General features: G+C 42.3%; 1 protein-coding gene across 10 annotated transcripts in view; it reads right to left on the reverse strand.

Moving 5' to 3' along the window:
* LOC106745467 (focal adhesion kinase 1) overlaps nt 1–26441 on the reverse strand; it is a 57406-nt gene that overhangs the window by 7734 nt on the left and 23231 nt on the right. For 2 of the 10 annotated variants that reach the window (XM_014621089.1, XM_014621098.1), the window contains exons 1-12: nt 12868–13068; nt 10613–11020; nt 3322–3467; nt 2534–2709; nt 2332–2463; nt 2087–2230; nt 1787–1975; nt 1606–1686; nt 1311–1533; nt 930–965; nt 700–831; nt 421–594 (exon numbers count right to left, since the gene is read on the reverse strand). In XM_014621089.1, the coding sequence (XP_014476575.1) occupies nt 421–594; nt 700–831; nt 930–965; nt 1311–1533; nt 1606–1686; nt 1787–1975; nt 2087–2230; nt 2332–2463; nt 2534–2709; nt 3322–3467; nt 10613–10866 (1687 nt within the window). In that variant the 5' untranslated portion in view covers nt 10867–11020; nt 12868–13068. Of the gene's footprint in view, nt 1–420; nt 595–699; nt 832–929; nt 966–1310; nt 1534–1605; nt 1687–1786; nt 1976–2086; nt 2231–2331; nt 2464–2533; nt 2710–3321; nt 3468–9770; nt 9788–10612; nt 11076–12867; nt 13069–19883; nt 20496–22325; nt 22454–26441 lie in introns of those variants that run through there. The other 8 variants (XM_014621095.1, XM_014621096.1, XM_014621093.1 and 5 more) reach the window with 7 other exon arrangements.

The raw sequence follows: 26441 nt of genomic DNA on the forward strand, positions 1-26441 counted from the left end.
TTAATTTATTAACTTTCTTTACGTAAGTTGAAATAATTCATCAATATTAAAATCATTACGGGCTGCTTACAATATAAAATAAGAAAAATAATACTAATAAAATTTGTTGTCTCTTTGAACGTTAGTGTTCTTTTTTCGTATGGAATCTTGAGTATAAAGCAATCGGCACTTTCTTATAACAGACTTTTTCTTTATTTGGCATAAATTTAATTTACGATGAAAAAAAAAATTAAGATTAAACAAAGAATATATATATATACATGGTTTTGCATAATTAACTTTTAACTTATTTAAGTTAATGCTATAGGTCATTAACTTTAATTTAACTTAATTAAAAATAAAAATTAACTTACCTAACCCTACTTATATTTAACATTAACAAATATGATTTATCAACATTAACAAATATGGTTTACTCACAAGCTTCCTCGAGAAATTTCTCAGCCGTGGCGTCAACCTTGCACGTTTTTACAGCGACGGCGATAGTTTGGCCGTCTCTTCCCTTGTACGAACCCTTATGGACGTTACCAAATTGACCCTCTCCTATAATTTCACCTAGTTCTACCTGATTTCGCACTATCTCGTAGTCCCGAGCTGTAAGGAAGGTATAGAAACTGAAATATTCTTCGCGTATCCACAAAAGAAATGCAAAGATACAAGGAATATTTATTTGAGTATGTTCGAGACACATGTACTTACTGGCTGGTGTCGAATAATCTCCTTCCTCATCGACGATTTCCGCGTAATCTTCTGACAATATGGTTCCAGTTTTACCGGCGTTCTTTTCGGGACTGCTGGCACCATCTTGTCTGTATTTCGGCGGATGCGCGTCTACAGTGAAAAAAATTACATTTCAATTGAGAATCAATTAAAAAATAATATCATGGATGAGATGTTTGAGCACAAAACGACGTCCTTCGTTTCTTTACCTTTGCATGGACAGGGATAATTCTTCCACGACCCAGCTTGCGAGTACAAAATAAAAGCACTTAATATATTTCGATAATGTGTTAGCCAAATATTAATCATGAAGAATGGAAAGAAGCTTGAATTTACCTAACATGAAACGAACCAAACTTGTCATTTGGTTGAAGGAAACGGAATTTCTCGTTCCTATGAAACAAATTCGGTTTTTGTGAGCAGAAATTCCGTTTCTTTCAAAACGCGTTTGGCTTGTTCACGGACAGGTAAATTCAACGGAACTTTTTCTCTCACGAATAATTGAAATACATGATTCGTGTGTCTTTATAAGAGTAAAAAAGTCGGAGACAAAACTTATTAGTTCACGCAGAGTAATGATTTCTTCTTACCTTTCCTATTCCACAGCGAAGTGTTGCTACCAGTGACCAGTCTGCAATATCCGTCGATCAAATCCGCGAGACTCTCCGCCTGATCCAGGCTGGAGCAAGTGATGCTAAGAGTCTCCGGGTTTCCCGCGACTCTCAGTTTAATGCACGCCTTAGCGTGCTCCTTGCAGTCCGAGACCAACGTTTGGATAGATTGTATTTGCGAGAATTCCGCTATTCTGGTCGGCTGCAACAAGAAATTCCGTTCCGAGAAACTGTACGATGGCCGCGAGGATCGGCATGTGATTAGTGAACGTACCACTGTCCCACCTCGATGAGCCATGTAAGATATGCCTAAGTCCGGTCCGATGACTAGTTCCACGGGTATTGACCAGCTTGACTGGACAGAAGAAGTGAGACGGGTATAATGAAACTCTCGCATATATATGTAAACGCGTATTTATCATCTGTAATATCTGGAGAAACGTATACACACTTACCCCTAAGGCGCATATGAACCTTTCCTGATCGAATCGGTAATACGCCCGCAGCAGGTCGAAGAATTTGAACATGCACTCGAGCTCGGATAACGCCGCGACCTTCTTGAAATGCTGCTGTATCAGTTTCCGGAGGGCTTTCGGCTTCATCCCGTTCAGCACGGAACGCGGTAAGAATTTATGCATGCCGACCTGCGGGGAAGAAACACATTCCTCTCTTCTAATACGTCGCGCCGTTTAATCGTCTCACTCGCGTGTAACGAAAGGGTACGTCGCGCCACTCAGCAAACTCTACTACTCTACCTCACGTTCCAGGTATTCCAAATTGCTCTTCTTGTCCAGTGCAATTTGCGGCATGTCCTTGAAGAAATAGCGAATCTCCAGGCAGCACAGCTGAACCGCGACGTCATGATCCAAAGCGGCGTGATTCAGATAGTCGTTCCGCACCTGCGCGAGAAAAAGGGGAAATCATTTATCATTGATTACGTCGTGATTTCCCGAGAGAGTTGCTCGCATTAGACACATTGTTCGAGATTATTGAATCGTACCTGATCATAGTAGTAGTAAAACGTGACCTTGTCCTTCTCGTAAAGATCGTTCAGGTTTTGCGGCAGGTAACGCACTCGGAGCTCGTACCTCCACTCGCAGTGCGGATGTTTCTGCTCGTATTTCTCCTGCACCTGAGTCCAACGCGTGCGTAAAAATTGTGCGAATAGCTGTAGTCGGACGATGGTTCGACTAACTACGTACCTGATACATCGTTGTATCCTGATGCAACCAATAACTCTCCCCGGATCCGGGATGGTGAAGCCTCATCGCGTATAGGTTCCGATAGTGTCTGGTACCAACAGCCAGACGACTGGTAACCAGGGAGATGATACTTCGAACGTCAATCGCATCGCCGAATTTGACGACGTTGAAGCCACCTAAATTGAGTGAGACTCTACAAATTCTTTTTCATTTTATCGACATTTACAAAGCATCCCGTGGAGAAAGGAACTAATTATACGGAATAAAAATTATACGTAACCATTTTATTTATGTAATTTCGCTTTAATTTAACTTTCCTAATTTTATTATTCTGCTGATACATTTAGAAAAAAAGAAATATTCATTCGGTGGGTATTAATTTATTTACACTGAGAGAACATTTTTTTTAGGAGAAAATAGAACATACATTTTTTTTAATCTGGAGCTTTGCATGGGGGCAATTGTTTATTCTCTCTAAACAATTATCTTTTATTTATTATTTAAACAAAACAATTAGATTTAAGCAAATATATGTTATTAATACCCACAGAAAAGTATTTTTTATTTTTTTAAATATTTTTTCTCTCATGTATGTAGTCGACGCGGATAAGTCACAAGAACGTACAAAGGAAAATATATTGTAAATAGACAACACCGGTTATAAAGCTTTACATTGTTCTCTAAAACGGCGAGAAGCGTGTTTTGCGGCTTTTAATTTTCTCATTCGATGCATCTTAAGTGCGCTTAAAGGCTCTTTAGTAGTGCCATTTTGTAGCAGGATAACTCACCGTTGGGGAGATGAACCTTTAAGGTTGCTTTGTCCATGGGGGTGGGTGAGCCGTGCGGCGGTGTGTTTCTACCACCGCCGCTGCTCTGGACACCTCCGACACCGCCTCCACCTCCATCTCCTGCTCCAGTGCTCATCCCCTCATAGCTGAGCAACCGGGAAAAGAGAAACACAATTAGCTTAGTGGACGATGTACAGTTAATCATCTCGCGTCGGTTATTCCGTGAATTCGCTCACCACGCGCACCGCACGAACGGGTCGTCGTAAGAATTTATTATTATTACTGTTCGATCTTTATTGAGTGTTATTGAAATTATTGTAACAAACGTTCGAAAGAATCTGAAGTACGAGTCGACGTGCCGTAGTACTCAAAAGGCGAGACGACAGCTGAACAGCTAATATTCAATTCGAATAGGAGAATCAATTGGTTTTAATGAGAAGAGCGACATAATATTATATATATATAACGCCGGTGTCATTTAGGTCGACATATCGCATATTTACATTGAAATCGCCGGGACATAATATGACATATCTTAGATACAATGTTAGCAACACGTAAAAGCAAAAGCAGTTCAGATAATCGATTTGCGATAATCGGAAAAAAGTGACAAGTTTTCGATGAAGAAATATAGTTATGGCATCCAAAATATCAGACAGCAAAAAGGCTGCTGGTATGTGAAAGGCAACGAACTACAGTTCATAGTGCGACCCTGCGGCCACACGATCCAGTTCTCCTATCGGATCTCGAGTAAGCTTATAATTAAGAACAGATACTATAGCATCCCCTTTATGAAGCCATGTCTTATTGAGTGTTAGTACACTTGATTTCGAAACAGTAAACACTTTTTTCGATGCAATTCGGAACGATGGTCCAATGAGGGAAGTTAATAACTTCTGGGAATTAATAAAAAAACAAATTAATACAACTGATAAAAAGCAACCAAACCGGTCCTCAGCAGATAGACATGTTGAAAGCTCTCTATGCTTAACTGAAAGTTCATCGACAGTGGCGGAGAGCCGACCATCAGTAGAGCAGATAGCACGGATAAAGTCTTCTCCAAACTATGCAATCTGGCACCCACCCATGAAATCAATCTTTGACAAAAATGGATAGAGTTTATTTCAATTTCCATTACATTCATCTTAGCTCCAATCGCACAGACTCTGGGCATAGTTGCGGTTAAAACGTTCTTAATTTTCGCAAGAGCCTCCAAGAAAGATGACTCGGTCATGTTGATCAAATGAGGAAGTCTAAGACATCCGCGTTGATGCAAGTTGACATTTGCAGTAGAGAACAGTAGAAACTTCAGAAAAAATATCGTCCGCCGTTGACAGATCACTATTACAAGCGGTATAGTATTGTTGTCAGTTTCACTAGGTAGAAACATGATGACGCACTAGATAAAGTTTACATTCGTAGCGGACGATTCATATTGCTGTTATATATAGTTATGTGAAAATCTAGAATTATTATATCCAAGAAACGGTGAAGAGACAATCTAAGAAATGATACCAAGATTCCCGCTCGACACGACAAAAAGCACCGTGAAATACAGCCACCATTATAGTCCTCCACAAGAATAAACGTCCGAATACAATTAGTGGGCGCAAATGCAACGTAATATGAGTCACTCACGCAAAATGAGACGATTGGGCAGAGAGAGACGTGCACTTTGGTACACAACACAAATATGGTAGTTTAGAATTAAGTAGCCAGAGCAAACGACTTCAATGACTTATCAAACCAGATTTTTCACTAATCAGTGTCTCCACCGAGGAAAACCTTTCTCTCTGATATCGCTTAATCGCAGGAAAATTAAATTTGAACTTGCGTTTTCGGCTTTTTTCACTCAAATATATTGACTTCAAGCGCGATAATGTTTAAATGGTTTTCAGAAAACTGGAGAAACGAGTAAAAAGTTAAAAGGCACTTAGTGTCGGGAAAAGAGAGGTTTTAAGATAATATGAGAGATAATTTCAGAATCATTCGTTATCTCGGTAGAAGGAAGTCATAATCTAAGAAGATACGTGTGTAAAATTCATAAATATAAAATTGATTATACATACAAAATTTGTTAATGTGTCTCTGCAATATACTCATTGACAACTAATTCGTGTATCTCTTCGTGTAATTTACTTACATATATTTTTTTTACACTTTTTCTACGCTTATGTCTCATCTCCTCTCTGATGAATAAACCACTTAGCTTTATTTCAAGTATAGGAAACATATACTATAAAAAGAGGACAATCGAAACAACTCGAATTAAACAGACTAAATTTCAGAATTGTACATGCCTGAATATTTTCAGCAAAATTTCCGTGTTCCTTTGGTACTCGTTTGTGAAAACCAAACTCAAAATTTCGTTCAATCAGCCGATCGCAAAGTTGCCCCATTATTTATCGTCTCCTTCACTTAATACTTTCATATAATTATACATTTAGATTATCTTTTAATATACAGTTAAGTGGACGTTTACATCATATATACAACTGCATACGTTTCAATTTCATTAACCTTTTACTGTTGATTAAATTCCCACGTCAGTTTATTGATGTAAACTAATTTTGATGCAATTTGAATCAGTTTGTATAATCAAATTTGCGTAACAGGTAAAGTTTATAAGACTCTCCTTATCAGGAGACAAAAGGCCTCTTCTAAAATTTCATTAAAATTTACCCACGGACTATCACCGTGATATATTACCGTGATAATTTTTGATTTGATGACACACACTAATCACGAACACGCGTTTAAACACACACATTAATCATAAACACTTTTTTTTTATGACTGCTGTGTTATTCGCTGAACACCTCACTTCGACTGAATTCTCAATTCTCGTTCTGATTTTTTATCGATTACGCATGTAATTTGTTTCGATTCTTTTCTAATATACTGCACATTGTTTCCACTGAGAAAATCCGAACAAGACCGATTTGGACATATTAAATATTTTCGTGACTTCATTTATTGTATAATGGTGCTAAACAAACCGTGCTTCGCCTTTTGATGATCCTCTTCCTTTAAATTTACATAACTCTGAGCTCTTTTTACCTGATCCTTTCCTGGCCAGCGCATAATATAGTGGCGCACGCAGCCAGAGAGAAAGAACACATCATTTTCGCGGTGAATTCTAAAGCGATCCCCGGACGATTCGTCTCGAACGATATTCGCGTTTCAGTCCGCTGAACACGCGCGTGTTCCGCGACAAATGCGATCTCGACAAATGGTCATCGCAGTGTGCCGGGCCACATTAGTTCGTCGAGAAGATCTGTCAGTGCGCGTTATCGTGGCCAGCGCAATTGTCGCGGGAACGATGATGCATCGTGGCGACGGAAGTGCGAGTCGACGTCCTTCTTTATCTCATCGTTATCGAATCGCGCGAACAGGTGAAGTCACGACGCCGGCCAGCTGCCAGCTGGGTAATTCGCTCGCACGAATCAATGACCGTCGAGAGATCAGCCGCTGTTTGTACGAATCGACAATTGTCACGGTGACGTCATAGACGCCCGATCGCCGTTTGGGAAGGACGGGCGCGATAATTAGGGCCTGTAAACCGGTTTCTCGTGTCGCCGCTAGTTAATCGGGGGTTCTTTGCCAGCCGTTCTCGTTTCCACTTAATCATCGAGCCAAACGTTGACCAATTCGAGGAGGAGCTCATTAACATATCGCGGAGAGAGATTTCGACGCGTTAGAGGAGTCCTAGATTCGGCGCGAGCGAGATTTATCGTCGTAACATTCTGGGCAGCTGTCCCGTGTATGGGACGATGTAACGGCGGCCGATGCAATAATAGGATCTGTGTAGTGAGCTTTTCGGAAAGTAACCCGCGCGATCCTCCCCTGGTTCCCACGAAGCCATTCCACCCCTTTACCCAGCTTTCAAGCTGCAGCATTCCCGCTCTGTATGCAACATGCATTTACATATCGGCCCGCCACGCTAAGCCGTCCGACGCGAGGGGATATTTGTTCACGTAACCCCGGGAGAAGAAAAATCAATGTCTGTGTCCCTTCGGTTTGCACGGAAGCTTCGGTCAAAAAGTATAGTTCGAAATCTGAGTCAAATTGAATTCAAATTCACGGAGAAAATCACTGTTGATTGTTACAACTCTTATTCAAGTTAAAAATTACCGGTTGGCACATGTTCATATATAGTTCTCACAGCCATAGTTTTTATGACATTCAATTATGTATTATGACATATCGTCGGAACCGTCGTCGGTAACCGAGACACGTGTCTGTGAAGTTGCACAATTTTAATAACTTAAAAAAAATAATAACATTATTCTAGTAACATCTTTCATAGTTGTAAATAAAAATAACTCTTGTATTTTCTTTTAGAGAACAGTTTCTCGCAGTAGTCGAGCTCTAGCATATTGTCTGTAAAGCGGGGTCTACAATGAGAATTTAAGCTCTAAGACTTAAGAAATTGACAGTCGATTATTCTCCTCATATTCGACTAAGGGTTGGAGCATCTATTGTAGACTAAGGAAAAATGCACTTCGCTCAAAGCAGGCAGGCGCCGATTCACTTTACGATTTCGAATAAAAATACCACTCGACGATATATGAATAAAAAGTCACTCGGTTGTCACTCCACTTTTGAGATGGAACTCAATCGAAGAAATTAAAAGAACTCTATAAATATTGTACCGAATTTTTTAGCTAACGTAATATAACAAATATTTAAAAATTATCGGCTACGTTTCGTGGTATCCGAGTTATGAGCTTGTAAGGTATTTATATTCTCCGTCTGATCGACACATATTGTCCGGTAACGATAAAACGGTTTTGCGCCACGACAGACAACGAGGTAATTTCTGGAGGTCGGGGCGCTTTCTCGCGATGAGACTCGTGATATAGTTTTACTTTCGACTCGCGATCAAAACGGCACAGAGCGTTGCGTGGAGTGTGTTTGCACATTGCGGCTATTAATGCAAATGTATATTACGAGCGACGTCCGGCTAAGGAATGCCGTCGGTCAGGGACGAAGCACTCACACCGGGAACCACCGGCTATATCGATCAACATACGAGTTCCTTGCGAAAGCGCAATCATACACCGACTTCCTGTAAATTCGTCTCAGAAAATTGTCGTGTCAAGCTAAAAATACAAAAAAAAATCAAATTCTCCCGCAATACAAATAGTATGAAAGTTAAGATTTCGTGCCTTTGACTATTTCGTGCAAAACGAACAAGAGAGTAGAAAACATGTGCGTACTTCAATTTGTACAGATACCAACGGAATTTACTTTGCCATCGTTATTGCCGGTCTCGAAATCTGGCGTGTTAAAATCGACAGGCAGAGTTACGCATGTATTTACGCATGGCGTGGATCGGATTTGAAGATAAAATTACCGACACGGGTTTACGCGTCGTAAAACGGATTTTGATACGAATCGCGGACTTTCCATAAAAGTCCGAGCCGGCTCTATCCGGCCGCTGCCGATACCAATTTATGCGCGAAAGTTCACCCGCGTTCTTCGCGTAATGTTACACCGATCCGCGCGTTACGAGTGCGCCGTAATCCGACACGGCGTGTCCGTAAATCATCGCGGGACGCAATTACGCGGATAGAAATATGGGTGTACACCGGTATATTATTGCGATATATATAAGCGATCGAGACTCGCCACGCTTCAACGAAATCAGCGTATTATTGCGCAATCCGTAGCGTGAGGATCTCGCGGGGAAATCGGTGAGAAAAAGGGAACGAAAATCAAAGACGACGTGAGTCAATCGACGTTCATCCACTTGCTAGTTTCCTTTTACGACCACTTGAATACACAAATGTAATTGCAAGACGCGAGATATATTCACGAGGATTTTTCGGAAAAAAATAGGTGATCATAATGAAAAAGAATAAGAGAAGAACGTAAAATCGAAAAAGTCGCGCAGCAATCAATACGTTCATCCACTCGTTTTGGTCTCTTTTTACTGAATTCGCGAAATTAATCGTAAGTCATGAGATATACTTGAGAGGTTTTCGCGCGGGAATTGTAATAAAAAAAGGAATAAAAGAGAAAGAAAATGGACGTGAATCGCGGATCAATCGACGTTCATCCATTCGTTGCTTTCCTTTCACGACCACCTGAATTCGCGAAAGTAATCGTGACACATTCATGAAGATTTCTCGAGAAGGACATAATAGAAAAGAAGAGAAAAAAGAAGACGACATAAATCTCTCTTCGCGGTCGTCTGAATTCGCGACGTTAATTGGGAATCGCAGCACGCGAGCTACGCAACGTGAGACGTAATTACAAGCCGCGAATTGCAACACGTGTGTAACGGGGAACTTGTTTGTTTACAATCTCGCGGAGAAGGTGGTGGTAAAGTGGCGGCAGCGACAGTATTATCGGAAAGGACACGCGGTATAATTTACACGCGAGGGGCGGAGAAAGGACGTTACACCAGCTAACGAGTCGCGCAAGTATAAATAACTACTTACGCGGTCTATCAATAATTGATACGACGCCATACCACGTTGCAGAGCAGCATGAGATTATTTCTCGCCGAGTTCGTAGGAAAACAAAGACCGGCGCGGTTTCCTCTCGACTACTAATTCGTGTTAATTTTGACACCATTTGTTCTTCCAATTAGTGTCTTCTTGCACAATTTCTTTCTGAATGAACGTGGCTTCCTGTGACGTTCTAAGGTTGTCGGCCGATCAAGAACGTGAATTTCCCGTAACAAGGGGTTGCCGATAAGGGATAGATGAGGATAGGTCGGTGCACCCCTCGGCCCTGACCCGTCCGGCACGCAGCACCTGCAACTGTCGCCCACGTAGCTTACCTTTCACTATTACTTTCTCTATTGCGCTTTTGCATCGTCAGATAAATAGCGCCCGCATGCACGAAAGATCACACGTGGAAAATGTGATCGTCTTGATTTGCGCGAAAAGGCAGCTCGTTTTCTCGCCGGAAACTAGAGTTATTATAACAATAATGACGATTTGAGTGTACGATACTTTGTACGAAAACGGCTCTTATCGCATTGAAGAAAAAGCATAGTGAAGTAATTATAATCGGGAAAATCATTCTTGTAGTAAATACAACTATGGTGATAATAATCATAATCGCATGTTCTTACTATTTTTTTTATCGGAACAATGAGTTGCTGCCAAGAATGAGTGTAATTTTACTGAGATTAACCATTCCCTTCTCTCAGTGTGATGACGCATATAATTGTCTAGAATACTTAATAATGACAATATTAACGAGTAAAAGATAATAGGATAATTAATGAAGACAATGAGAAACGCGGAAAGAGCCCGACCGTCCCGGACTTTACCTCGCGCGAGACACTTTGTGAAATTTCCACGTTCCCAGGATGTCCGGGCTGTAGGAGTCGTTGCAGCCCAACTGGCCCAAAGAGCAAAGCAAACCCTTGCTGTCTCGCTTCCATTGTTTCTCGCGCATGCAATCCTTGTCCGCGCGTTTCCGGAACACGTCTCCCCGGAGATGCTTGCCGAAGGTATCGAGATTTTGAGCGCGGCAGCTAGGCCAGGAGATGCCGCTGGCTTTGCGTCCCACGAGCTCCAGCATTTTCCCATATATGATTTACTCGTACGTGGAGTATTCGTTTCGCAAAATCAGTTGGGCACCATTTTGGGTGTGCGTGCAGCACAATCTTCTCTGCTTTTTAATCGACTCGATTAAATACGAAAAAGTCGGAGTTTTTCTCTCACTAGAATACACGCTGGATTCCACTCATTAATTGTCGCACTAATTTTGCCTAAGTTCGACCATTCAATTCGCTCGTTTCTATCTGTCCCGAACCGGAGAATGTTCTTCCCCTCGGGCAGATGCACGCGTATCAATAGAAGTTGATCTATTTTTCAAAGTAACGAGAGCGTATTATCGATCGGAGTAGTTTTCAATATCCCATCACCGACCGCGATCTATCGTCTATGTCAATTACTCTGATATTTCCCCGTAACGCGGTCGGGAAGATCACGCCCGACGTAATATTCACGCCGGGACGGGCAGGGAAATGAGAGAGCCAAGAATAATCGAAGAATTCATAACGGAGACGCGACGCTGACCGCAGCAGTGTGAAAACCCGGGGACACATTTCCCTACGACGCAACGCGTTTATTCAATTTTATTACGCTTCCCACGTACACGCGTGTACGCAGCGTGCGACGAGACCCATTCGAAGGAAAGACGGTGAGAAATAAAAAAGAAGAATATAAAATTGCCACGACGCGACTAATGTTGACACGCGACTCCATCAAGACGAATAATAGTAAAGTATAAAATGTTATATCTGGTGCGCTTTAATTGGGGCGCAAATAAAATCGCTTGAAAACTATCAAAATCGAGGTATACACACCTCAAAAATCGTATAAAAACTAAGAAAACAACCATCTTCTAATCACTATTTTGAGATAAAAAATATTTATTACTTTTTCTAGCGCACCCAAAAACCACAGCTTAAAAATCAATGAAAAACCATCTGAAAAAATGAATTTCTTATAAAGCTATTATCTTCCATTCTCAAAATCTTGCTGAATGAAATGTATTTTTTTTCGTTATCTGGAATCAATTTCAGATTACTCTTGTCCTCTCCACGATTCTTAACCAAGAGATGACAATTGTAAGAACTCAGATTATGGAACAGTATTGGAATAAACAATGGTTGTTTATATTTTAAATTACAATTTCAACAAGCAGCTCTTCTGTATTTCCAGTATAGTGGTCGTGTTCTCTAATTTCCGGATTCTCCTTGCTAAATTCATTTTCATAAAGATAGTAGACTTTAGATTCGATAAATTCTTTTAATTTTACATCTGTTATAGGTTTATTTTCTTTTAATAATTTATAAATTGTTTTTCTATGTTCAGTTATCTGGTTTATAAAACATTTATCTGCTGTTGTACATGATTTTCTAACGAATTTTCAATATTATTATAAGCACTTTTAACCCTTTGTACTCGAGGGCTCCGAGCCATTTAAAATTTGTCTTCAAACTTGAGGGCTCCGCTATGGAGACAATGCAAATAACTTTCAGTTCATAACATAAGGACAAAGACAAATCGTAAAAACTATGTATTGTGTATAGGATATTCCGCTCTTGCTATTTGCATTTGAGTTTAAAGACAAATTTTAAATGGCTCGGAGCCCTCGAGTGCAAAAGGTTAATATATAATCCATAACTACAAGGAATTGTATTTTCCGGATATATTTGGTTCAATCGGTTTTAAAATCGATTCAAAATCACAATAAATCACATAAATCACATATGGATGTCTTAGCATTCTCTGAATATTTTTAAACTTTAATAAAAATGCTGTTTTGAGGCATTATTGGAATACAGGTGTCATTCTTAAAGCATATTTCTTGGTGTTTTCCTAGAAATTCTTCCGATCTACCAGCATAATTTAAACAGCATATAAAACATTTTACACTCTACTAATAATTCTCTCTTTTCTGGAATCGGATCATCGTCTCCGACGACACTTTCGGGAGTAATACGAGAGCGCGTCAGGGTAATCTACGTGCGGCTACATGTTCTTCTCCTTGAATTTTTCACAACGAACAAACCATTCACACACTGGCAGCTTGCCGAAGCGCAACTGCGACGCGTTGCGGACGTGATGTTAGTTCGCCGACGTATGCAGAGACCACTTTCAAAAATGAAATATGCATCCCCCCGACACTTTGGCCTGAATGATCGAAAGCACCCCCAATGACATCCGTCGCAGCCCTCTTTCATTCACGATAACGCTCGCCTGCGTGCGTGCGTGCGTGCATTCACATTCGCAGCCGAACAGAAACTGATCAGCCCGCTGCGGACAGACAACCTGCCATCCATTCTCCTCTCTCGACTCTCTTTTTCGCCACGAACTGCGTGCCTCTTTTTCTCGCAAGTGCGTGGGACGCGTCGAGAATTCCCACAGGCAACACACCGGCGATTCTGTCGCGACCGCGAGACTGCTTGGGGCCGCGGAGTTTGTTAAATGCAGTCAGCGCGCGCTCAACAAGCTCGTGGATTTATTAAGATCTCTCTTTCTCTCGTCACGAGCTCGTATAACATATAACAATAACATCGAGCGAAAAAGGTCAAGCGAGATGAACCGCCATGAATGATTTCGAAGCCTCGTTTGCATCCGAAGAAAGTCACGCTCTCCATTTGGTAAAATTGGAAGGGAATCGTGCACTATGAGCTATTAACGAACAAACAACCAATCCATCAATTCGGAAAAATACTGTTCGGACCAATTAAAGGCAGAAATCGACGAGAAATATCCGAAATTAGTCAATCGGAAGGGTATCGTTTTCCATCATGACGTGTTTCTTTTGCATAAAAAATTACTGGAGTTTGGCTGGGATGTTTCGCCTCAGCCACTATATTCACCCGATATAGCACTTTCCGATTATTACTTATTCCGATCCTTGCAGAACTCCCTTAATAATATAAGTAATTTCGTTTCTTTGGAACACCTCAAAAACTATTTGGACAGCTTCCTCGCCGAAAAAATCCAAGACAAGAGAGGGAATTATGAAATTATCCGAAAGATGGGAGACTATTGGTGACAATGAACATATATTACGGATTAAAATGATTTTTAATTAAACAAATCTTTCGTTTGAATTTTACTTGAAAATCCGCACAGACTATTCCATACGACCCAGAAACATTGGAAGTTAAACAACATTTACAATTGAAAGTAGAATCGGAAATAATATAAAAATATTTCTCCGAATTGTTTTCACTTATAACATGTAACAAGAGAAGTGGCTCCCGTCCATAAATGACCCACGAATCATATGACGTCGGCGAAAAACAGCGAATCACACGGAGGCTTAAACAATTAACCATAACGATCGATTAATTTGTCGGTGATATCGCCGAGAGCGTCTCCAAGCTGTTGCGTCATCGTTGATAGCTCTTGTCGTTATTTCGCCACTATGCTTCGCAAATATCGGCCGACGAGGTCGTTTCCCCGTACGTGTCTGGAGACTCCAAGCATCCTTAATGCGACGGCCAAGTTAAGCAGCGACCTCGTCGATGTGGCTTTTGACATCAGACTTGCGCGAGTCGCGCACGAGCTAGCCGCGTCCTTATTCCGTCATCAATTTATTTTTCCCCACCTCACGCTTACGTAAGCTTTCAGCGCGTCGGCCGTCACTAAGGACACACAACGGATGTCAAAAGTCATGCGCGGCTTAATCGATCCTGAGCTCGTGCGGACCTGCGATGTGTTTTTGTCGGGATGCTCTAATTCTCGCGCAGCAGAAGCAAACATCGGCGGAAGTACTTATTTTAATCACCGCTTCGTCCGCTATGTTATTCCTTTGCTCGGTTCGGTACACAAGTTTGTCGTGTTTGCGGCTTGACACCGAGGATACTGATTAATCAAATCCGAGTGGAATTTCAATCATAGCACTTTATAAATACCGCATCGAGAGAGAGAATGTGCGACTCGCAATTTTTCAGTCGAATAATTTTACTCGATCACTTTTTATCGTCGCCCACACATTCGAGGCTGTACGTTATCGGATGTGAGAGAATCGGGGGGTGAAGAACGAGTTTATAGAGAGGCTTATATTTATTCGGCTATTTTATATATTCTCCGTAGGAGGTAAGAGAGCAAAAATATCTCCCCATATGAGTGCAATTTAGATACGCCCCGATCGGAGATGCATTCACCTCTGGAATAATAAGTTGCGCTCTTGGAGAGTGCCTCCGAGAGGTTCGCTTATATATTGACCGATTATCGGCGCGACCCTGGGATACAAAGTGCATATCGAATAGCAATACGGGGGAGACATTGCGCCGTAAGGATTTTTCCCGTCGATTGCTTATGGCGTCTCGCTGAGAGGAATCGAGACCTCCGCAAACAGTCTTTTGTGCTCTGCACGAGTTTTTCGAGAAAGCACGGAAATCGCCGTGCGACAATTTCAGAGAGGATCGGCGACGCTTACACGACGACATGTTTTTCATCCGGTTTAAGAAGGCGAGAAGTCATGCCGATCGGCCGGAATATCGGACTCGCACCTGCGAGTCGCGCCGCGAATTAAAAGGACGGGGGAGCGTGCCGCCCGAAGGGAATCTTGAAATACGAGCCGTTGAGAGCATCGCATTTAATCCTGAATTACGATAGTTTCGCAAGATGAAGAGATACGGTCGAAAATACGCGGCAGAACGGCGAGCAACGGAAACGAGAGGATTACGAACCGGGAGGAACGGCCGCTCGCTGCTGCACGCGTGTTGAGGGACACGCCGCAATTTTCAGAATCCTGCGAGTCCGAAAGCGACGGGACCTTCGAACGTACACCCACGAGCGACGTGAATCCGGCTGGAACGAAGAATAACGCCGGCCTGAATTCCGACTGCGTGACACGTGTCGGGAGATTCGTTGAATCCTGACCTATCGTAAATTATCAATGAGACGGCAAGAGAAAAAAAAGGAGGATTTTTCCGAAATTTGTAACATGCGCGGGTGGGTATCGAAAAGAGGTCGTTCGAAAATATACAGGCTTCCCGAGTCAAAATTTCGGGCCTATGTTAAACCTTTAATTCTACAACATATAGTAGGAGCTTAGATAATAAAATAGTAAAATTCAATTTCCATTCTAATAATATAACCTCTACTTTGACTCTGATGATGTCTTAAATTTCCATTTTCGCTGTTTTAGTGTTAAAATAGGATGATGAAAATAGCGTTGAAATTCAATATGTAGAATTAAAGGTTCAAAGAGAAGTTAAAAAATATCAATATCGCCAAAGTAGATTTTTATTAGTCTGTAGGCCGCCTAAGTAAGGGCATATTATCCTTGAAAGCGTCAAAATTTCGACTCGGACCATGGTATACAAAAAAAGTAAAATTCAAGCAGTGAGGAAATTAACTGATCACAATCGATTATTCTCCTTACGGTCGAAAAATAATCAAGATTAATTTTCACACTATTTAAATCTTAGTTTTCACATTTTTCTATGCTACAACCCTTATAATGATCGCTAAATTAAATTAAAAAAAGACTGACCGAAAATCAATTCTTCATTTACAAAATAATAGTAACACTCTGACGTACGTTCACTCATCCGTGTTCGCCGCGCGCAGCCACATACTTAGATGAAAAATGACACAGCAACAACGGGAATGATCGAATGACTCGATTTTATTTTTAATTGGCCGATCGAATGTGTGGGTCGCTAATGTATTCTCACGAGAGCAATCGTAATGAACTATTTCGATTGCGCAATGCGATGTAAAACAATACTTCGTTAGAACAAGGCGCAGCAGCTAACATTGCGAATGTCAATGGTTGCGCGTCTAACACGAAAGGTACAGTCCTTACTTTCTCATGTTTGTATCATTACGTAAACACCGCGAAGACGAGAACAATCGTTCGGGCGCAACGCGAAGACACCGTTGTAGGTGTCACGTTCACTGAGAAAAAAGTTTTTGGTATTTTCAACTGTAATCACATAAGTGAAAGAATTATAGCCAAAGGAATCATTTTTCTAATAAACGTTACTACATTGAAAAAAGCGTTATCGTTCAAGTAATATTTACTTAATCTACGTAAAATTATTCCAATATCTTCTTGATATTTACTGGAAGTAAACAAATATAATATGATGACAATATTTTCTTCTTCTTATTATGATATTTCCTTCATACAAGACACTTACTTCTGATAAAACAATTGCGATAAATTAAGAATATCATAATTTATTTTGAGAAAATATTTACTGGATAAGAAAATCTAAAATTTATAAACACTAGATTTTTTCATTGGAAAACAAGTATTATTACATATTTTAATTTTATTATATTACATAATTCTAATAAACTATAAATACTCTCTTAAATTTAGGACCATTTTACACTTATATTCAAATCATTTAAGAAATTAAATAATTAATTAATTAATTTATGGCTTAATTTATGGGAATTAATTATTACTACGCTTAACTAAATATTCGCTACAGGCTATTCAGATGTACGTAAATTGGTAAAAATATTAATTTAGGAGACCAAAAAGTAGTTAAATAATTATATACATTTATTTGATTCTAATACTTTTTTCTGTGTATAGTATGTATATCAATGACGATAACCTTATATGCATATTACCATTTTTGTTGAAGTTAAAACCAAGAAGAAGATATAGTTGAGGCCGAAAATGACAAATTTTAAAAATGAATAATTTTCATCTCTCAGTATTGGAAGTCAAACTATCGAATTCTCACGATATGTTTTGTTTATATCTCGCATCTCCGGTTTTCTTAGAATTACTTAATTGCACTTAATTCACTAATGCTCGTATCTCTCAAGAACGCACCGATAAGTCTCGCGTATTTTCGATAAAATCATCACCGAACGCCACAGATGACGCTAGCACGTAGCGCATCTCGCTCGCGTCGACAGGCGGTCTCGCGCAGCATGAATTTACGCGGACGTGTGTGACAATTGTGGATTAGACAGTCCCGACGATGAAAGAGTGGAATTCGCAGCGTCCCGATGGAATGTGCAGCGACGACGCGTGCAGTGACCGCGAAGCATCATCAATTTCTTTATCGGGCGCGTCAAAGCACACCTGGCGACAGTTCGATCGTCGTCGTCGCACCGATGACGGCAACCTGATTCACGATGCATAAGAGAGCGCAGAACATTTTAATGGCATCCACGAGAAGAACGTCGAGGCGTGATGATGACAGCGAAACGCGCATTCACTTTGTTCACTGAGAAGGCGAGCGAAAAGATACCGCGCAGTTTTGGCAATAACGCATGCGAGACAATTAATTCGAGCTCCTGTTATAGAGCCATAAAATCCAAGGTCGACGTTCTGCTTCGGGGATCTCGACGTGACAGACGCATGAAAAGACTTTCTAGCTTCTAAAATTACAACCGTTGGTAGTTTAAAAGCTCGTTGAATCGCGCGTGAAGGAGAAGGTGGACGACGTTTTAATCTCGAGCAAGAAAGCGTCGAAGCGTTGTATCGGAATGAAATTCGTTGAGCCGAACGCGCAACAGAACGTCTTTGGATCTCCGCAAAGTAGTTATACGCGAACCAGACACTTTCGGAATTACGACCGCGAGACCGGTTAATTAGCCGTGTCGCGCTTATACTCCGATTAACGGGTGTAATTAATCAAACGCGGACTCACAGAGCGCGCCTTCGTCATCAGCACTCACCGGTAAAGTTAGCGGCGACGCGAAGTAATTTTAGTAATGGCGAGTCGTAATAACGATAAACCACTCTCTCTCTCTCTCTCTCTCGCTCGTTTGCATTATCAGAGTGAGTAGTTTCCAACGGGCAGGACTGGTGACAATTCGAAACTGGCCGTGTCTGTGCGAGTGTCGCAACGGACGTCCTTCGAAAGTTCTTCGTCATGTCTCGGCTATCGAAGTCCCCCTGTGGAATTCCGGTCGAACTTTTCTCATTTCCACGTAACCGTCTCCCTCCAGCTACTGTCCTCTCGTTATGGCACTCCGGAAGTACGCGATATGATTTGCGCGTATTTCTTAGTTTAGTCTCCTCGACCAAACCCGTAGGGAAAAAGAAGTGGCGTCGAGAATCTTTTTCGCACTGAACGACGAACGCAATACAATAAAATTTCGCGCTAAACCTTCACGAACTTATTCGCAGATCTCGCGTGCGGACAATCTGCATAATTTGCACATTTGCATGAGAAAAATTTCATTATTCTCATCGATGAGTCCGAAGTAGAAATTTATATTGCAAGCGTTGCGAAAAATGCTGCCAAAAATAATAATAATATTTTTTATTGACGCTAAGATTACAAAAATATTGAAGACGCTGTGTTGAGAATGACGCCGTATTATCAAGAATGAAGATTATTTTCTTGCGCATTGGCATCAGTGTCTCAAGTTCGTCCATCTTCAAATTTATCGCACTCGTTTTTATCGAAAAAAAAAAAAATTCAACGTTCCGATTATCGAGCTTAATGATCGATCTGAACGCTCGATGCTGCGGAATTCCGCAAGAAAAAGACACCCCGGGGCCTATAGAAGCATTGTTAATGACGCTAATTAGTAGCGGTCGATTTCTCCATGGTTACCAGGCGTCATCGACATAACAAGAGGACCCGAAAGGAACATTCCCCGCGCTCTTCTCTCACCTCGCTTTCACCCTGATTCCCCCCTTCTTTACGCACCTGTGCCTTCATTCACAGATTGGAAGGAAATCTTCAAAGCCTGTACGTGCGCAAATTGCCGCGAGCTGTTCCTCGAACGAGGCAAACGTCTTGTTTAAAGGCCCGTTAAGCGCCCTCGAAGGGTTCCGAGTGTTATTTCACCGCTACCACGGTAAGCCTCACGGAACCCTGGTGCGCAATAACGTCGCACTCGAAATTCATTGGACGCGTTCTCGCAGCTAATTGCCGATTTTCTTTCCCGGGTTTATCGCACTCGCCATTAAGTAACATATACGTCTTATCCATCTAGTTTTATTCCTTTTATCTCATTCATCTACTTTCCCTAACGATCGTTATACGTCGCGGTATACGAGCGATTAAATCGAGTGATTGTGTCGAGGGGATGTACGACAAGTAAAACGGTTATCGATCGCCCGCATATACTTACTCGGTGGTTTCGAGGTACTGGAAGACGCGGTAGACGGGGCGTCGATACATGAAGAGGTGATCCTCGACACGCTCCACCATCATCCTAAAACCACTTCATTCGAAACGGTGGGTCACTTATCATCACCCACCACTTATCATTAGGCTTTCACGCAGAACGGCACAGAGATCAAGTACAGAGAACACCGACGGTCCACTAGCTAATACACGTTTCCGCCAAGTTCCGTGTCAACGATTAATGTTCAGAGAGTGTTTGTTTCAGCGCGACGACGAAATTGGATAAATCAAAAGGACGACGCGTCCCGTCGTCGTACGAGCAATTCACAGCATCGCACGAAAAGCGGGATTAAACGAGTTCCCGGCCGGTCTCTCCTATTTGCACCGCCGTTGTTTCGTCCCTCTCGTTCACTGCATCGCCCGAATCGATACGTTCGCACAAACAGTCGTCGGGCGACAGGTGCACCAAAGGAAACCCTGTCCTGGCGTGTCCTTCCTCGATCAACGACCCTCGACCACCCACCCTCCCTCAGTCTTGTTCTTCCGAGTCTGCCGATTATCCCGATACGATTGTGATCGAACGGTATAGATGAATTAAGAGCGACAACAATGTGCTCTAGATATGTCATAAATAAATATTTGTCATGTATATCTTTCGTTTTATATTGATATTTTCATATTCGTTCGGAGACCGGCAACACGTTAAGAGCAAACAGCGAAGAGCAAAATAAATCTCGTATATTTTTGTCATTCTAATTTGCCGAACGTACGGTTTAGATTTTTAGTTGCGGATCTCTCGTTCGTCGGGGAGAGCGAACTTGTTTCGACGTTTTCCGATAGGCGGAGAGAGAACGTGACCCGGTGAAGCGCCGTTATCGCTAAATATTCAATGTTGCAGAAACGTTCCGCTGTCTCCGTAAGAAACTTCACTAGTGATAAGAGCGTCGCGTACGTATGAGCGTACCTAACCTACCCCAAACTGCGGGACACCGCCTAAGCTTGCCTGCAGTCACTGCAGCCCGACACCGCAGTGCAACCCCCCCAAGCTGAGTTCGTACGTGCGATAGATTACCGGTATTTCCATCCCCAAGAGCGATAATATAACAATTCTTAAAATAGAACCATTTTTTTCATCGTTACTATTTTCAAGAAATATAGAACGGTAAATGCAATCAAATGTAAAAAAATCCAACGAGAGTCGCTGCTCAAGTTACATTATTTGCCATTCTTTGATGATTGTTTGATGTTAACGAAATTATTTAATATCCATGATTATTTGAATTATTATTACGAACGGTGCGGTCTCGCTCGTGAATTTTTATAGATTCCCGTATGTACACATGGCATCAAAAACCGACGAGACGGTTCGAGAAGACTGCTCTCGTCTGACTCTCGTAAAATCTTACAAAGTTACGCCTACGTCGATCTGGGGAAGCCGATATTACCGCGAATCAGGAATATGAACTGAAACTACTACACGGGCCACTGAACCCTCGTATAGCTCAAGACCACCGCCTCAGTGGTGCGGTAAGAACTCTAAATTGAACCAATAGAACTTGTAAGTCGAGTGCCTCCGACGACATCGTTAAAATAAAAAAAGAGGTAACCGTGAATCCCTTCGCGAGTTGTTATAACGTGCATAACAGGAAACACTCGAATCACTCGAGAAAGAAGTTTTTTTCAAGCAAACAAATTCGTTTGCCGTTATTGAGAAATATTTTTGTTCTCTCTTATTCCGATTTTTAACGAAATAGTTGTGATGTTAAAAACCTTGTTTTCCTGATTTGTATAATTTTCAGAAACTATGCCATACTAATGGATTCAAACGAGTGCTACCTAGTTGGGAAGATCTTCGCAAAGACGTTAGAAAGAGAGAAATTCAGCAAGTGAAGAACGTATGCGCCAAGTCTTAATTAGAGAAGAGAGAGCCGCGACAAGCCTTGCGACACGCCCGATTTTACGGAATTTAACCGTTCGTGTCACCGACCGAACCAAGGTCGTGCAACCTTGACATCGCGCTACGAAATCTTCCGCCTCTCATCGTTGGACCACCCACCGACGCCGGGCTTTGCCTTCGAACACTTCCGCTGGAAGCCGTAAAACGATCCCCTGAGATTTTCCGACTCATCGACTTCCTTCCAAACTTACTAGCACATTAATATCGCGAAAGAAAGTACGGCTCAACCTTTACCGCTCCGAAAATAACTAATTTCCTTCGCCGAGAGTCGTTCATTTCCAGATTAAAACAACAATTCGTGAAAATACTAACCCACCGAGATAATCGAATTTTCACAAGACGAATCTTCAATCGACTCGAAGAGTACCGATTTATTCCACGGAATAGTTTTCAATTCTACGAAATCTCGTCGCTGCTGGGTGTCGAGAGAAGCTCGAGTAGCCGCGAGATTCTTCACACGAATCTCATTCGAGCGCCTTATCTCCTCACCTTCTCCCTCCCTCTCTCTTTCCCGACGAAACGATTGCTCCGCTAGGAGTACTTTAGCAAACAAACACTTTACGACAAATCCCGTTTCACTTCCTTCTCCACTCTATTCCGATCCACATATCCCACGATCAGCGTCCGCTCTCGAATTCACGCACGAGATCATCAACCCTGCTGGTCACTCTCGGCTCGACGCGCTTCGTCGTCATCGAAGTCACCGCGCACTTCCACCACCGACCCCGCGGCGGCGACCTTGACTCGCTCGAAGGTCCCGGGTTTCGTGTACGCGCGCGGCGTATGGACCGACGATCTGCGTAGGCGTCGATCGACGGAGGAAACGGAGTAACAGCGCGCCTAGCAACAGCGTGGACGCGGCGTCGTCGTCAGGTATACGTTTCGCCGGTTCAAGGGGAGCAGGCGCTTTGCTGGGTGCGGCAGGCTGCGCCGCGGCGCCCGGCGTCCACGACTCCCTCTCTACGCCCTGCCGCCGCCCGCCTTCCCTCTCTCTTGCTCCTTGTTCAACCCCTGCCGCGACACCCCCTGTGCGAACGCCGCCGGGGCGAACGGCCGCGGTGGAATCCGCTGTAATAACGCGCGCGCGGAATTTCGTAAGCGACATCAACGCGCCTTCGTACCTACGCACATCCTCGAGATAGGACAGACGGATCGGAGGATGACGAGATCGGTCCGGCCGACAAGCGAGGCCGCAAATCAGGCAGGATATGTGAATGATTTTCTTATCGTACGTTTTCTATCGATGTCAAGGATACGCAACACACGAGTCAACTTTTGGATCCTTTTTTTATAGGGGAAGATGTATCACTCTTTTACTTTTCTATTTTTTAATTAAACGAAATAAGATATTTATTTGATTTCTTATAATTGGTTTATTTTGTCTTAAGTATTCGTTCATTAAAGAAACTTTTTACCAAACGTTTTTCACATGTTTTAGGATGTTTGAGAAAAAAATATCTTGTCCTACGTATAACAGAGGTGATCAACCTTGGACAGTCGTAAATTGCACCTTTAGGATACACAGGTCTGGCTGAATAACATTAAATTAAATAATGAAAAACATGTGGCGTCATTATTTTATGATACGCGATCAAGAAGAAGTTACACCGAGAGATTCGAAGAGGCTAACGTTGAAATGTTCACGCAACGATTTACATCCGATGAGCGATAAGATACAGATAACAGTATAAGTACAGGCTCCTTTTCCTTCTCAAGGAGTGCATAAATTTTAATATATATCACGCATAACTCCGTGATGCGTGGCTCATATCGTAATATAGTTCAAGGTTTTCACGTTGAGTTCGAGGCACTCAAGCGTGAATCTGGCTACGACTTGGCAGGCCCCAAGCGCAGCACAGGATACTGCCAACGAAATTCCCACTGAACTGACGCTCTACTTACGGCATTAATTTAATTAACTTGGCAAAGACAGCGTCGAGTTGTATAATTTCGCGAAAGTCTCTCTGTAAATATGTGTACACCACCTCGACCAACGTCGTTTACTTCCGCGGGGAAATATACATTGATAGCGAGGTGTACATTCGAATCCGACGTTAAAAATTAGCGCTATTTCGAGAGCGCGTTACAGCCTGCAGAAGAATCGAATGTTTCGCTTCAGCGGCATTACGCTGAAATTAATTCGACCGCAAACGACGCTCATGCTCGAAATAAATTTGTTCTGGATAATGCGCGGTCAGAGACAACGCGGGCTGTGCGTGCTCGACTCGTTTATTTTCGAGCGCGGATAAAACTAATTTCGCTACGAGATTTCCAGCGAACGGCGCACCGGTGTAGCTGGCAACTGTTGGCGGCCAAAGTTTTCTCTATTGTAAAAAGTAAATGATTAAAACTTGATTCAACGTGGATTCACCCCTGAACGCGGAGAGAAGCAGCCGCCGAGTAGTCCCAATAGACTGTGTGCGCATTACGTGGTTTGCCAAATTGATTTATGAAATTAATTTGACGCCTCAAAGGGGGTGCTTTGCGTAATTAGTGTCCCGTGCGAAGTACGGGCTATACTTGAGAACCTGTTCCATCTATTTATCTCTAATACGTAGTACGCAACTGAATCTGCGATTATGAATATATATTTATTCGTTAAGATATATAATCCGGATCTACAGGTGTAGTAAATCTTTCGCTCTGTGCAGTAAAACGTAATTTCTGATAAAAAGCGTTTCCTACAGTGCCGAAAATCGCAATAACGCTGAAATCTCAGAAATTGCGACATCTGGTAGCGCTGAAAACGCTTTTCGCTATACTTAGCTTAATGCGTCTATTACAGATCCAGCTTATTTGTATTCTCGTATCTTTACGCGAATCCTACACTGAGGAAAAAACGGTTGGATCGACAAAATCACCCTGATTCGAAAAAGCATCATGTCTACTGAACAAATTATGCGTTTGTGCAACAATATGTTACGTTGATGTATTTACTTTATATATACATAATTACTGATCAAATCGTTCAATCAATTGATAACTCTTACGGCAACAGCATAATTTGTTCAATGAATTGTTGCGCTTGAAAAAATTGCGTTCATTTCAGTAAAACTTCGTTGATTCTATCACTTTTCTCCTCAGTGCAAGTTATTTACATTCCAACCTAATATCTGGGCGCTTCGCATTTTGCACTTTTGTACACACGACGTAGCTCAGCCCTACACAGCATTATAAGTCCATACCACGCTGCTCTATTCTACTCAACGAGAGGCAATTCGCAACGGGGTCGTTCGCTTTATCGCGCTGAAATTCCGCAATGGATGCGGCCCTGAGAGTCGCCGGTCAGCGCAACAACCCCTCCGCCGGCTGTCGGGACGGTCGCAACCCCATTCGAACCTAGTCGCGTATACGACAGCGATCCCCCTGCTGCTTCCTGTAAGTACAACTGGAATATTCACCGCGGCCGATGGACGTTGCTTGCGAGGGGGCGTATCTAACGGGACATTTGCATATACCTGTCCACGTCGGCCTAAGTGTCATTTGTAAGGACGCAATTGCGGATTAGTCGCGTACACGCGGGTATAGATGACGCCATAATGCATTTGTCGATCTGGTCACCTGGATTGGAAAACGATACGCAGACGACCGGCCGAAAATAGTGCCCACGACTGATAGAGTTCACTGTACCAAAAGCACGAAAATATATTTCACAAGACACAATTTCCAACGTCACTGTTCGCGCGGTTCTCGTTCCGCGAGCGAATAATTCATGCGCGTAGATGCGGTCTTTCGCGACAGCGAGAGATATTCGCGGTGCCAATACCGGAGACTTCGTGTTGAATAAATTAGAGCGTTCCAAATGCGGACCGGGGTCAAAAGGACGGGGAACCTTTTGCCCGATGAACTAAAATCAGCCGACGTATATCGTGCTCTAATGGATATTGAAAAGCGAACACCGACGGAAGAAAACACGTCGCAAAATTTCGTTTTTTAGTCATTTTAATCACAGACCTAACACAATTCACTAAACTTATTAAAGATGCTTCATACTTCTGTATGAAAATGAATAATTCGGTGTGTGAAACCGCGACCTGTATTCTTGGGATAACACCAGCCTGCGAAAATGTGCGGATGTAGTGAGATTAGATTGTTTTTATTAATTTTTATCCGCTGGACACGTTTTCCAAATCGTCACGTCACAATTTCGAGAAAAATGACATCAAAGAGACTAAAAACAACGATTACTACTATTATATTGGCTCACATGTATTTTTTCATTTTTTACGACGTAACGGTTTTAGAAGCATGATGGATCGTTGCTAAGCACGACAACCGTAAGAAGATGATAGAGGAAGAGCATGTGAAGATCGATGCTTGGTTCGGAGAAAAGAAATCCAGCGGATTCTTCTCGAAGCGGCTAATTCGCCGGTGGACTCTCGTCGAAGTTTTCGTCGCGAGCGACGCGACGGAAGGGAACTAAGACGAGGTGGAATCCGTAGCTTCCGATTCGACTCGTCGGAATTCTCGGCACGCGCGTAATCTTCACGCCGCCGTGTCCTGTACGCGATGAATCCAGGATAATACCATGAGAAAAATGATAGCGAGGATGCTTTGCGCCGCATACCTCGGTCTCCCGCGTAACGAATCAATACGCGGCAATCG

The sequence above is a fragment of the Dinoponera quadriceps genome, unplaced genomic scaffold (assembly GCF_001313825.1).
Source record: "Dinoponera quadriceps isolate SergipeBrazil2010 unplaced genomic scaffold, ASM131382v1 scaffold1280, whole genome shotgun sequence".
Classification (NCBI taxonomy): domain Eukaryota; kingdom Metazoa; phylum Arthropoda; class Insecta; order Hymenoptera; family Formicidae; genus Dinoponera; species Dinoponera quadriceps.